This window comes from Sycon ciliatum, chromosome 4 (assembly GCF_964019385.1).
Source record: "Sycon ciliatum chromosome 4, ocSycCili1.1, whole genome shotgun sequence".
Lineage (NCBI taxonomy): Eukaryota > Metazoa > Porifera > Calcarea > Leucosolenida > Sycettidae > Sycon > Sycon ciliatum.
In genome coordinates, this window is record NC_088646.1 from 19,605,218 (window position 1) to 19,618,610 (window position 13,393).

The following is a 13,393-nucleotide window of genomic DNA, read 5'->3' on the forward strand; positions in this document are numbered from 1 at the left end:
GACTCGATCCAACAACTGACTGCAACTCTTGCACTGTGAGTGGAGCATGCACCCATGGCCATGATTGCAGTTCCTGGTTCGTAACAAAGCAATCACCAAACAACAACCCCCAAAACCAGACACGGTCACGGGTGCCCGTAGCTGTGCTGCCTCTTCATCTTGAGTTGTGACGTAACGTTGTGTGCATGTCTATGACATTGTAGATACGTATGTATATTGTCTGTAGATTCACCTACACTATGTTCAGCGCTGAGCGTATTCCCCATTCATTCTGTTTCGCAACGCCCTACTCCGCATTCCCCACTCCATCCGTATCCGGGCTGCGCTCTCTCTCACTCTCACTGCGCGACGGAGAACGTAAACGTTGCGACACCAGCATGCCCATATTAGCGTTACGTGTGGAGAGGTTCGTTGTGTTAGCGAACATGTTTTTGTAGATGGTGGGCATGAATGTTTGGCTAGTCTCTGTGCGGGTTCACACCATGCATAATGCATTACTAGTACTAACCCAAGTCCCAATGCTCACAACAGCCTGAACAGGCTGGTACTCATGCCAGCTAGCTATTTGGTGCATTCCAAAGAGTCTTGGCGATCAAGTGACATTTTGACACTATCCGACCGCTAGCACTGCCATTCGGAAACATAGCATCTGCTTGTACGTAGACCTACGTATCCCAGCGAGTACACAGCCGCCTTCCAAAAAAAATTTTCTGGCCAAGTAATCGATCGCGCGTACGGCGACACCAAGTACGCACATAGGGGAAAGCCGCGTCGATATCGGGATGGTGCACTTGGTTATCGTTTGGCACAGGGCCATTTTCTCATCTGCACGTTTCCCGCCCTACACTAGTCTTGTAGTCAGCTTTTACTGGCACCGATCCCTAGCCTTCTGTGGTGTTAGGCGCTAGGTACTCTCTGTACACGTCGCTGCATTCCTCTGGTCGTCAGGGCCATAGGGGTGTGTGGTGGTGTGGCAACTTCTTATTCGGCGGCAGCCCGCGAAAATGCTCAGTTGCGATTCGAGCTGGCAGTGGAGAGGTTGCGCTGGGCCGATAATTTTTTTAGTGTACTTGCAGCGTCTGCTTAGTGGATGTGGTGTGTGGAGAGTCGAGAGCAGGAATTTGGTGACATTCGTAGGAGCTACCGGATGTTGACGTCGTTAGTACGCAGTTTAGTCCTAGTGGATACGTGTGCTGTTTGCTGGAGAGACTGTCCAAGATGAGAGGATATACTAGTAGTAGACGAGTTGGAGGCTGTGGTCCGCAGTTTGGACAAGTTTGGGTTGCGCTCTTGTCCGTAGTTTTATTATGCTCCTGGAGTGGTAGCGCAAGTGCGGGTAAGGACTGTCCGACACCCATCGCATAACTAGCTGGCCGAATACGTATTATCAAAACTACACACAAGATTTTTGTTGACGTTGTTAGCGTTTAGCGCTTTGAGTTGTGCCTGTCCAACCCTCCTGCAAATGAGTGTGTGAGCGAGTGGTTGCGAAGTGTCCCACGCTTCCGCATAGGGTCTTCGACCTCGTCATGTAGCGTAAAAATGGTACTATTTTTATAGCTCATAAAACCAGAATATCGTGTTTGCTTGCTTGTTACTGTTATTGGTGCAGAATGCTTCGACTTCTTTGAGTTTACGTGTGTGAATGACGGCGCATGCATACCCAAGATGTGGCGTTGCAACAGAGCCATCGACTGCAAGGACGGCTCTGATGAACAGGGCTGTCCTGGGCGAGGTGAGAACTGTTTGAAGTTAGGATTAAGTCTCTAATAGCAGTGGGTATGAGAATCGTGGACCCAATTGTAACAGTTTTACTCGGTGCGTGTACTGTTTGCTCTCGTCGTGTAGTGCGTGTGAGGTGAACAGTCTGAAAAAAATTTGGTCTTCCTGCTCCGTGTGGCAAATGACGCTTTTGTTTTCGCCGAGGCTTCTGGGATGCATTTAGCTTTGCTGCTTGGCCTCCTTCCAACACCAAAGCCATGCACTGGTGTCGTACTACAACTGTAGTGTAGATCTACGCCGAAAGCGAGAATAGCAACAGTGTCCGAGTTGACAGCGTATTTAGCATTGGCGGCTCTCTCCCCCCCCCCCCCCCTCTCTCTCTCGCCGTGGGTTTGCGTGCTTCTTGCGTTCTTCGTTCTGTGACTCCGCGGCTGGATGCCGTTCACTGCTGTTGCTAACTGCGCTAGGAATGTACACTGGCGGAGCTGCTGCCTTTGCTTTACATTGGAGAGGATCTCTTGACCGACCGGTCTTCATAGGCACGATGCCAAGACCGCTTTGGCCTGGCTGCTTCGTTGCTCTGCGCGTCGAACCCACCATCTTAGAATGTCTGGCGACCATACTCAGTGCACACAGTGACGGACGTCGCGCTCGCCGGCTTGCATGTCGTCGCAAATGCTAGTGGTCATTGCTGGAACTAATCTGTTTGGCCGCCGCTGCTACCTTCAAGGCTTGCAGCAGCAGTGAAGATGCGATGGATGTTGCTGGTCATGGCTGAGTGCGCACGACGTCCGTGTACTCTTGAGTATTGTGCCAACCACCTCCAGCGTTCTCACAGTATTGCATGGAAGGCTTTTTCCGCCTTGCTCATGACGGTGAACACGAGTAGTTTTCAGTGTAACTATACCACAGCGTGTCACGTCTTCTTATTTTTAGAAAGAAATTTTTCGAAGTGGAGGTGATGAAGACGACCGGCAGAATATTTTCTTCCTCGCGTTGCCTCCGGATCCTTCTAGACTAGACCAGAGAGTACTCTCACAATTTTCTATTGACATGTAGCGAACGTACATTACCTTGTGCTGTCTTTTATTTCCGGCATAGGTATAAACACGAACCGTGTCAGTAGATAGAAGTTAGCACCTATGTGTTCCGCGAGAATGTTTCGCGCCACTGTTGCGTAACTTTTGGGTCTGCCAACGTGGAGGTGTTGTCCGTGCTTTCACAATTTCGCAGCAAGATGAAAATATACATGTACTTGCTTGAACTGATTGCAGTAACAGATCGTAGCTGTGACAATGCAAGCACAATCATAATGACATTACATTGTACTGTTGCCTGCTACTGGAACGTGTTTCTGCTACAGTACTACTTCGTATGACAGTACAGTACTGCTAAAGCCTCTTGTACGGGCAAAAAGAAATATATCGTGAAATAAATAGTGATGGACAGGAGAACAGTGATCTGTGGCTATTGGTTTTGCTTGAGAGGCAGCTACCATGCTTGCACTACAGTGCACAGTTGCAAACAGAGTTCAAAATGTTTTTCAAGCCCCAACACTCCACAAAAACTGCTTTGTAATGCTTCCTGGAGAAGTGACAAGCTTTGCACCCACTACTTGTACCGCTATTACCCAAGTCTTTCCTTGGAAATGTATGGGTTTTGTAGTTAGTACGACAGGTGATGTATGCAGGGCTTGGAACGGGGTGGTGCTGTTTTGAGTGGGCCGATAAGTAGTTTGCAAAGTGAACTGCATGCCAATGATGTTCTTGGCACGTACTGGAGTACTGTGCTGCAATGTGTTGTTCTGCTACATGACTGCACAATGTACATGAGTGTATCTAATCGTGGAAGCCATCCTGTACTGTGCATGTGCTCTACTGAAACTGTGAAAGTCAAAAGCTCTACATGTAGTCCTTAGTCCTGACTTTCTCACTCCAGACCAGTTCTGCTTGCGCACCCCCTCCCCCCAATTGGCCCTCCCGCTTTGCCACATCTCTCACACGCCAGTCTGTTCTGTATCCATGGATGTTAGTGTACCAGCCAAGCACACCGTATGACTTTGGGCAGCTTGTCACAATAGAGACAAAAGTCACAAAACACATGCATGTAGAACCTTTCACCACATACACAGACTTCCTAATTTGGACTTCTGTGCAGGAAGAACAATGAGTTCGGTATTGCAATTTACACTTCCCAACCCTGAGTGATTGGCACCCCGGATGATACGATCGTGGCCATACTGCTTGTATTGCTTATCTCCAGACCCAGTAACCACCGCAAGCCCCACGACCATTCCGACTACTGCTCCGTCCACTGCCGCCGCCGTGTCTGATGTTGTTGCCGCGTCGTCGACGGCGCAGCAGGTGAACACCGACAATGCACAGCCCGTCGAAGTGGTTATAGACGCAGAGACTGCCGCCGTCATGGATACCACTGGCCTTGAGCCCACAGCCGCCGTCACCGTCCCCGCTAGTGTCCGCAGCACGCAGGCAAGCGCGACTGAGGAGGGTGTTGACAACCGCTGTGGAAATGCACTCTTCTACTGTGAGTTCACTGAGAAGAAGTGCCAGCCAGAGGCGTGGCTCTGCGACACGTACCCGGATTGCGTCAACCCGCTGACAAACATTGCCGTCGATGAAACTGATGCGTTGTGCACGCCTCAACCAGGTAGGTGGTGGCATGAGATTCTTTTGGTGGTCTGCAGCCTCTGTCGCTCGTATTTCGTGTGGGTTGCATCATGTCTCTGGGATTTCGAACGTGTATCTTATTGGCCTTGCCTTGCTCTCCTTGTTTTTGTGGTTTGTTTCAGCAACGTCCAGACGTGAAATCCAGACCACGACGACAAGAAGACCGGTAACCAGCACGGGACCGGTGACAACCGTCGCGACTACTCGTACGTGTCTTGAAATGTTTTGAAAGTGTTGTGTTTCCCATGAAGTAAATTTCACCTCCACCACATGCGCTCTCCGGCCGACGTCATCACACCAGTAATAGGACTCCCTCCAAGTTGTAGATACTGACCAATAAAACTACTTCGTTGATAAACAGGCCGAAAGCCGCTGCTTACCCGTTCAGTACAATGTTATGTGACCCATGGACCTAGAGCCACGCTCTATTGAGATTCCCGCTTTTGGATGCTGCTTTCTGGTCGGATTGGAGGGTGTTGCGAGTGCTTGCTTGGTACTGCCACTGCCCCCGATGCTGTGAGGGTGGAGCTGCTGTAAGGGCACAGACCCCCCGTAGAACACTGCTCAGTGCTGAGAATTGTGTGGCCGTGTGTTGTTGTTTGACGTGTTTGTGCACAGGACCCACTGGTCTGTACCATCCACCCACGGCGTCTGTGAAGAAGAACCGGCAAGCCTGTAAGTATGCGTGTGAATGAGTGCAGTCTAGCCGAAAGGAATGGCAGTGGGTAGTTAAGGCCATGAATGTTTGTATGTGTGTGTGTGGGGGGGGGGGGGGGGGGGGCATCAACGCACTGTCAGTGTGGTTATAAATGCAGGCTGTGTGCAGGAACTGAGCTGCATTCGTGAACAGAAGTGGTACCTTTGCATAATACTTATGGTGTTTACCATAGTTGCGCATCTTACCATAATAATACTTGTCTCGCATTTTGTGTGTGTGTGTGTGTCCTTTAGCTGACAACTCGCTGCTGATTGCGGTAGCGTGCGGGGCCTTGGGTGTCGTCTTTGTCGCCCTTCTCCTTCTTCTCCTTTACATTGCTCGCGGGAAACAGTAAGTTCTCATTGTGTATGGAATAAACATGTAACTGTGAGTGTAGATAGATTCACCCTGCATTACGCTGTAGTCTAGTGCATTTATCATGAGTTCTCACGTCACTAACCCAAACAATCGCATGTGTACTGAAGGCAATTTTTGGGTTCAAAAACAAACAAACATAGTCCGTTTGCCAAACGTTTCCATTTTGGCTGCATTCTGGTTGGCTCGACGATCTCAGTTGTTCAATGTTGGCCGGTTCAGCCGTACTATTGCTAGCAACGCATGGGCAACAGTCGGTGCACATCAAGTAGATTTAGAATGTTGTATGTGTGTGCGTGTGCCAACTTGTGTTTATCTCTCTAGGCGGCAAAATGGCACCAATCAAACCACTGGAAAGAGCCCAGCGAAGGGCGCGAAGATCTTGATTGACTGTGAGGAAGGAGAGCCTGTCAAGAAACCACCGAGCAAGTTCGTGGAGCCTTCAGGCAGCCATCAGCCAGTAGCACATGCGACTGTGAAAGTCGTCCAGCCAGTGAACATGGTCACTTCCGTTTCGACGACAAGTCAAGGCTCTCCGAAAAATGTAAGAGCGGTTCGAACACTATATATACGGTAAAGTTTTCCTGCTACCCGCCTCAGTGGTGTAGGTCGACTTGTTCATGGCATGTCCGCAATCGGCTACTAGTACTGTAACTCTCGACAATTCCGCCACAAAATCGGGCCTTGTCGCTATGGACTGGCACCGTTTATATGAAATCTAGAGAGCCGGGAACCACTTCAAATGCACCCCGGACTGCGCATCTGGGTACTGGGAGCGTGCATGCTTTGGCACTGTGTATCGATTTGGCTTATCGCTGGCCATAATGCATAGTCTTCTACTGGCCCGTAGCTCAGTGCTGCCATACTTTGTCTCGCGGCGGATATTCGAATGCGAATGTTTTGTTTTGGTGTTTTGGTTCCGGCTTTCTGATGGAAGTATTGTTGTGCATTCTTATTCTTCTTGCGTGTCTGTGCGTAGATACACCATCAATGTGTATCCAGTGTGTAGACTCGGTCAAGTAGGACACGGCGTGAGCAGCAGACAACCGCATGGTCTCTGCAACAGATGACCCCGGAACTCTGTGCTGCGGGTACGTAGCACGAGTGTGAACTCTCCCCTATCGTCATATTCCAATTACGAAATATATTCGCATGCACCGTACACTAGGTGCCATTCTATTCTTTAGCCCCGTCAATATATTCCTTTCGAAAAGAAGAAATATTTTATCGCTTGCGTCTGTTCGAATAACGCCGGCTTTTTTGTTTCAGTTTTCTTGATTTGTGATACTCTTCATCATGATTATATTTGGAGCAAGAGCTGAGATCCATGCATGTAATTTTATTTGGTTGAGCGCGGAGACAAGATGTCCTGGAGAATCAGGCCTCTCTGAGTTGTGTTTTATCCAGAACCCCCATACAGTGTTCTATACCAACTGGCACATGGTGTACTGTGTCTAGCTCATATCTATACTCCTATTGAGTAGCTTTACTGTTTCTAGTTCGTATCAGTGCACATTCAGTCTGCTGCTATAGTGCAGCAGTCATATTAGAGTTGACATACCTCCGTGTTGACCAGTGCCTATAACAACGAGAGCTTTTCCGACGTGTAATTTTTTACTCCTATAAGAGTTGATTTTCGCGAGAGTTTGTAGAGCTTTTGAACTGCTTGTTCACTCTACAGCGAATTTTATCATTCTTACTGTCGACCTCTTTTTCGTTTTACCTTAATCTTGTTTAGAGAGCCTAATGCTAATTTTGTTGTTTTCCACCACTTGTTCACTTTACCTCCCCAATTGGTTAATTCCGTTGAACACCAGTACAACTCACTTGATGTTATTTTTATTTTTATTTTTGATTAATTGGGAAAACTATCCTGGAGACTGAAATCGTGGTGTGTGTCGACTGCTGTGTGGTAGTGTCACATATATGTAGCTACGTACACATGCCTGTGCACACAAACACACACACACACACACACACAGACGCACATACACGCGCACACACGTACGCACACTTCGACAGCTAGTGAGTAGTGTTTTATGTGTTGGTGCACCCGCGCCGGTACGCGGTGGGCAACAAGCTGTCCCTGCGGGAATTTGCGGAAAGAACACTCGAAAACTTGCGCAAGAAATTGCGGCAGAAAGTAACAAAAAATGCGACGAAAAGTGCGGAATGATGCAACCTTAGTGTACTGTAGCCTGTAGCAGTGTAGGCCAGTGGCTGTAGCACATCCTGTCAAACCGCAGTGCTATTCAGTGGCGCGGAACAGTGTGTCACTGTCAGATGGAAAGCTTCAGTCTTTTTTTATTACCATGGCTACTCGCTAGTGCTAACCGGACGAACTGGTACAGTCATGGTGTCACAGTGACTGACAGCGGTGGTCCGGTACACATCACACACACTGCACTGGTCTGTGTGTGGTCACCATTCTGGGTGCCTTTCGGCGCTGCAAAGTTAGTTGTTTGGGTGAAAATAATAGTTTGGTGGTGTAAAGCCAAACGTTCCATGGTCGCTTTCAGATTACAGTCATTGTATCACCACTGAACAGTTGGCTTGAGTTTTTTCATTGTTGGAGAAGTACCTTTATCATGTAGTTGGAAAACGAAGAGGTTCAGAGCTTTCATCAACTGTTCAAGTTATTAGTTAGTTCGCATACCCTCGCGGCTGTTAGCAACGACGTTACGCGTCTCCCGGCACAGTACAGAGAGAATGAGAGCGCGACGAGTATGCAATGTCAGCCCGGTAAGTGCACTGAGTCTGTGTGGATGAAAATAGTTAGCGAAGAAAATGGGTTTCAGCGACTACGCCCGGCGGTCGGTAGACTACAGTACAGAGTACAGTCACACAGTACAGTATGTTCGGTGTGGAGTTGTGTGGTGTAAGGAGGGAGGGGGTGGGGGAAGGTGCTGTGTGCGTGTGTATTTTTAGTTTGCGGCGGATACCGGTAGACCTACACTGTACTTCGAAGTATCATGTACTTGATTGTAGTATTGGATTTGGAAAAATGTAGAGAAATGCGAGAGAGATGCGAGTCGTAGTCTCACAGTCTTGGTGGCAATGGGAGGGCTAGGGGGAGAGCAAGAGGAAAGCAGCAATGTCGCAAAGTGGACAGCTGTGTGCACCTACAAGGCTTTAGGTTACGTGTATGCGGAACTGAGTTTGTCGAAACATGTTACAGATGGGTGCCAGTTACGTTGTACATGTACATGTACAGTTGACCTACCCTTATAACGATATTTGCATCAGACCAAGAAATTAATATTATAACTTATAAGGGTAATATTGTTATAGGGGTAACTGGTTCATTTCATACACATACATGAACGTCATAATGCATGGATTTTGTTCATTTTTTACACTCTTCATAGCATAAAAAAACTGACGTACTTGCGCAGTATGTACACAGCAAGGTGCCCATTGGTGCCCCCATTGTATTTCAACATGTCCCAGCGACTTATCAAGTGAAGCTTGCCCTACCTGGATAGTGGGCTCTATAAAATTCCCTGCTAGATATTGTTATAAAATGGAAAATGTCGATTGGTCAGCCCATTTTATATCGTTATAGGGGTAATATCGTTATAGCAATATTGTTATAGAGGTAAGACATTGTATACAAAAGTCAATGGAGTGATTTGGTTTGGCAGAAAAATATCGTTATAGGGTTAATAATATTTATCGTTTAATATAGAGGTTATCGTTATAATAAGGGTAGGTCGACTGTACATCACAAGTACAAGCCCAGGAGCCTATAATACTCTTGGTTACCATGCGTAACGTTATTGTGTATGCCTTATCCCGGGTAATTTGACTACTTGTAGTAGAAATAGCATCCGTCGTCGTCCTTGTTTGGAGAAGTTAATACAGTAAAACCTGATAAGGTTAACACTAACCTGTACATGCCTGTACATGCCTGTACATGCCTGTACATGCCTGTACATGCCTGTGCATGCCTGTACATGCCTGTACATGCCTGTGCATGCCTGTGCATGCCTGTACATGCCTGTACATGCCTGTGCATGCCTGTACATGCCTGTGCATGCCTGTACATGCCTGTACATGCCTGTGCATGCCTGTACATGCCTGTGCATGCCTGTACATGCCTGTACATGCCTGTGCATGCCTGTACATGCCTGTACATGCCTGTGCATGCCTGTGCATGCCTGTACATGCCTGTACATGCCTGTGCATGCCTGTACATGAAGGCTACATTTGGAAGTTCCCTTGAGCGGTCGGCTTAGGCAGGTTTCACTGTAATTTGGATAACTGAAACCTGGCTGAACTGAGAAGTTGCGACTTCGGCGGTATTAGTGATGAAGTTGGTTGATCCAACGAGGAACACACGCTTCCTGCCAAACTTGACACTTGACTGACTCACACCTGCCATCCGGAGCACACCAGGAGCACGTCACACCTTCCACTCAGCAAACCTGCTCAATACACAGTGTTTCGGGGAATTCACCCCTCATCAGATAAGCTTGAGTAGGCTGAGGAAGATTGTGCCTGAAAAGCACCACTTATATAGTGCTCTCAAGGCCAAACTATCACCAGGGATACACATTTACAGAGACACTTCGTTTCCAGCACGACAACACCTCATGAGGCCCCAGGTAGCAGTGTGAGTCAGAGTCGCTCATGGAGTTGTGCTAAACAGACGTTGAGAGCCAGTAGCTATTCACAACGCTGTCACCGCCAACAAGTAGTCGCATGTCCACGTGAGGGACAACAATACAAACTTAGAAGTTTCGACTTAATAGGGAGGTTCCGGAGTACGATTTTTCGTGCCAAAATCCGTGGAGGCGCTACGGATTTTTCATACGTCGTTTTCGAGCAGTGAAAAGTTCCGGGGTACGGAACTTATGTGTTTGCCGTCATTGCCTAGGTTACGATCGCAAACACGTCACATTCCCGCGCTATGCCTTTTTATTTTGAAAATTGGTACCGAAATCAAAACTTGCCGCGGAAAATCGATGTTTCTCGTACCAAATTTGTACGCGAAAAATCTTTCTGCACTCGATGACGCAAAATCTCCATACGAAACATGGTTCGCATGAAAGGCAGTCCACACGGATTCTCCGTGCCGAAAAATCGTATGGAGCATGCCTGGAAAAAATCCGTAGCGCCCATACGGATTTTGGCACGGAAAATCGTACCCCGGAACCTCTCTAGTACGCACGGAGGACTACTCGAGCTCAGCTGATGAGGGGTGAATTCCCCAAGACACAGTGTATTGAGCAGGAGTCGCCCTTTCTTGCAGGTTTGCCGAGTGGAAGGTGCGAAGTGCTCCGGATGGCAGTCGTGAGTCAGTCAAGTGGCAGGAAGCGTGTGTTCCTCGTTGGAACAACCAACTTGAAACCTGGCAGGTCATTTTTAAATGACCAGCCGGGTTTCATTGCTCAGTGCATTTTTGACGAGGTTGTCATAATCTTTTTCGTACCAACATCCGGAAGTACAGCAGCAAAACTGGCTTAGTCACACTCTAGTTCCAGCCATATACCGTATTTCCCCGCATATAAAGCCATGGCGTTATATCCGAATATAAGGCCACCCTCACTTATAAAGCCATGGCGTTATAAGTGAACAAAATTCAATGTGGAGGAAGTTGCATCTGGCGTTAAAGGTGAGTTCTGTAGTGTCATGTGACTAGATGCATGAAGCCCATGCATACATGCATTCCGATATCATTCCCATCATCATGATCCACTTACATGATCTAGCATTCCATTCCTCCTTCCCACTTTAGCCCGTATGTATATATCTAGTAGATTGCATGTGTTCTAGGTTCTTTGTCTTATCGTAGTACAACAGTTAGAACTAAGGTCTTGGCTCTCTGGTTGGTCTGGTTAGACTAAAGTACGAAACACTACATGGTGGCAGCGGTCCAGAAGCCATGTCTTCTTCGGACCCCAGCTCAGTTCAACCCGCTTCCCGCGGATCTTCCCCCGCTGGTGGCGGAGGCAGCAATGGTGGTTCAGGTAGCTCCTCCGGTGGAGCGCCTTCTACGTCTTCTTCGGCGCCCGAGCCCGCACGGATCACAAGCCACTCATCCCTCTGCTCGGTACCCGTGCTCTTGACGACCTCCCTCCGCGGGTCCTCCGGTTTCGTCTACGGCTACTTCGATTCGATTACAGTATTATCCACACTCCTGGCAAACAACTCGCAATTGCCGACGCTCTGTCTCGAGCTCCTCTGCGCAGCACAGATGCCGACGCTACTGCCACACTGGAGGCTGAGACCGCTGCTATGGTGTCGTACGTCACTGAGACTCTGCCTGCCACTGCGCAACGCCTGGATGAGGTTTCAGCATGGCAAAGCGACGACGATAGCTGTGCTCGCATCATCGAGTATCTGCAGCACGGCTGGCCTGCTCCTAGCGATGCTCCTCCCGTAGTGCAGTTTCTTATAGAGCACAGCGCACATTTCAGCCTCACGGACGACGGCTTGATTCTGTACGATCAGCGTCTCTACATACCTCCCGCTCACCAGCAAGAAATCCTGGCTCGCCTTCACCAGGGTCATCAAGGCATCACCAAGTGCCGACGCCTGGCCCGCACTTCTGTATGGTGGCCATCGCTCTCGTCGGACATAGCTACTCTTGTCCAAACATGTGAAGAATGCAGTCGACACCGCTCTCAGCCACCCGAGCCTCTTCTCTCAACTCCACTCCCAGAGTTTCCTTGGCAACATCTGGCCGCAGACTTCTTCACCATCGACGGTCGCAACCACCTCCTCGTCATCGACTACTACTCTCGGTTCATCGAGGTCCTCGACATGCCCTCGCTCTCCACAGCTCGTACAGTCAGCCATTTCAAGTCACTGTTCGCTCGCCATGGCATCCCTGACTCTCTAACGACCGACAACGGACCGCAATTCACCAGTGCTGAATTTGCCCAGTTTGCATCCACCTATGGCTTCCGCCACGTCACCAGTAGCCCTCTCTATCCGCAAGCCAATGGCATGGCCGAGCGTGCTGTTCGCACGGTCAAAAGTCTGTTCCGTCAGGGCACTGATTGGCACCTCGCACTACTCGCGTACCGCAACACTCCCTTGGAGAATGGTAAGAGTCCAGCCCAGCTTCTGATGAACCGCCAGCTGCAGTCACTCTTACCTCTCTCTCCAACACAGCGACAGTCGCATCCAGTCGATCAGAGCGACCTGCGTGCCGCGGATCAGCGCTTAAAGGATCGCCAAAGCACCAACCATGCCAGTCGCCATGCAGCCCGGACACTGCCGTCTCTGTGTCCCCAACAGCCTGTGTATCTACCTGATCGTGAAGAGTCTGGCCACGTGATGAGCCAACCAGCCTTGCGCTCCTACATCGTAGCAACCCCATCGGGCCAGTTCAGACGCAACCGGCGGCATATTGTCCCAATGCCAACGCCGCAACAGTTGCCGCCTGCTGGTCACTCTGCCGCTACTACCGATCCTGATCCCCCAGCCAGTCAACCTTCTACTCCGCCGTGTCCTGCAGTTCCCAACTTGCCATCGACCCCTCCAGCTCAAGACCAGCCTGATAAGTATGTCACGGCTCGCGGCCGTGTCGTTCACGCTCCCGATCGCTTCTAACTTTGGTCTCTCCAAACAATATACTCCACTCTTCTGTCTCTCCCTCTCTTGCTCGTTCTCTTTTCTAATGGCTTGCATGTGCCTGTGTGTCCTCTGTACACCCCTAGCCTTAGGTCTTTTCTTTGTAAGAGGAGAGGATATACATGTACATGTACAATGCACTATACTAGAATACTCCCTCGGACAGACCAGTGCTTACAGAACTCTGTAATGGATCCCTTCTGCAACGGTCTTATTGTTTTCATTTTCAAAGTCGTCCAGTTAGGTATCTTCTCCATCTTCTTAATCTACTGCCATATTTGCTCTTACAACCTCAAAGAAAGGGAGGTGTAGTGTCATGTGACTAGAT

General features: G+C 49.0%; 2 protein-coding genes across 2 annotated transcripts; both read left to right on the forward strand.

Annotated features, from left to right (window-relative positions):
* Positions 1 to 994: 994 nt before the first annotated feature.
* LOC135814879 (uncharacterized) lies at positions 995 to 7,352 on the forward strand. The gene is made up of 8 exons (XM_065328074.1): positions 995 to 1,336; positions 1,613 to 1,735; positions 3,985 to 4,389; positions 4,532 to 4,615; positions 5,028 to 5,084; positions 5,361 to 5,457; positions 5,806 to 6,025; positions 6,461 to 7,352. Exons 1-8 carry the CDS (start codon positions 1,219 to 1,221, stop codon positions 6,488 to 6,490), a joined length of 1,134 nt encoding a protein of 377 aa, XP_065184146.1. The 5' UTR covers positions 995 to 1,218; the 3' UTR covers positions 6,491 to 7,352.
* A 4,369-nt stretch (positions 7,353 to 11,721) lies between these two features.
* On the forward strand, positions 11,722 to 13,044 carry LOC135813445 (uncharacterized protein K02A2.6-like). Its single transcript, XM_065326540.1, has one exon. The coding sequence runs from the start codon at positions 11,722 to 11,724 to the stop codon at positions 13,042 to 13,044; it is 1,323 nt and encodes a 440-aa protein (XP_065182612.1).
* The last annotated feature ends 349 nt before the right edge of the window (positions 13,045 to 13,393 follow it).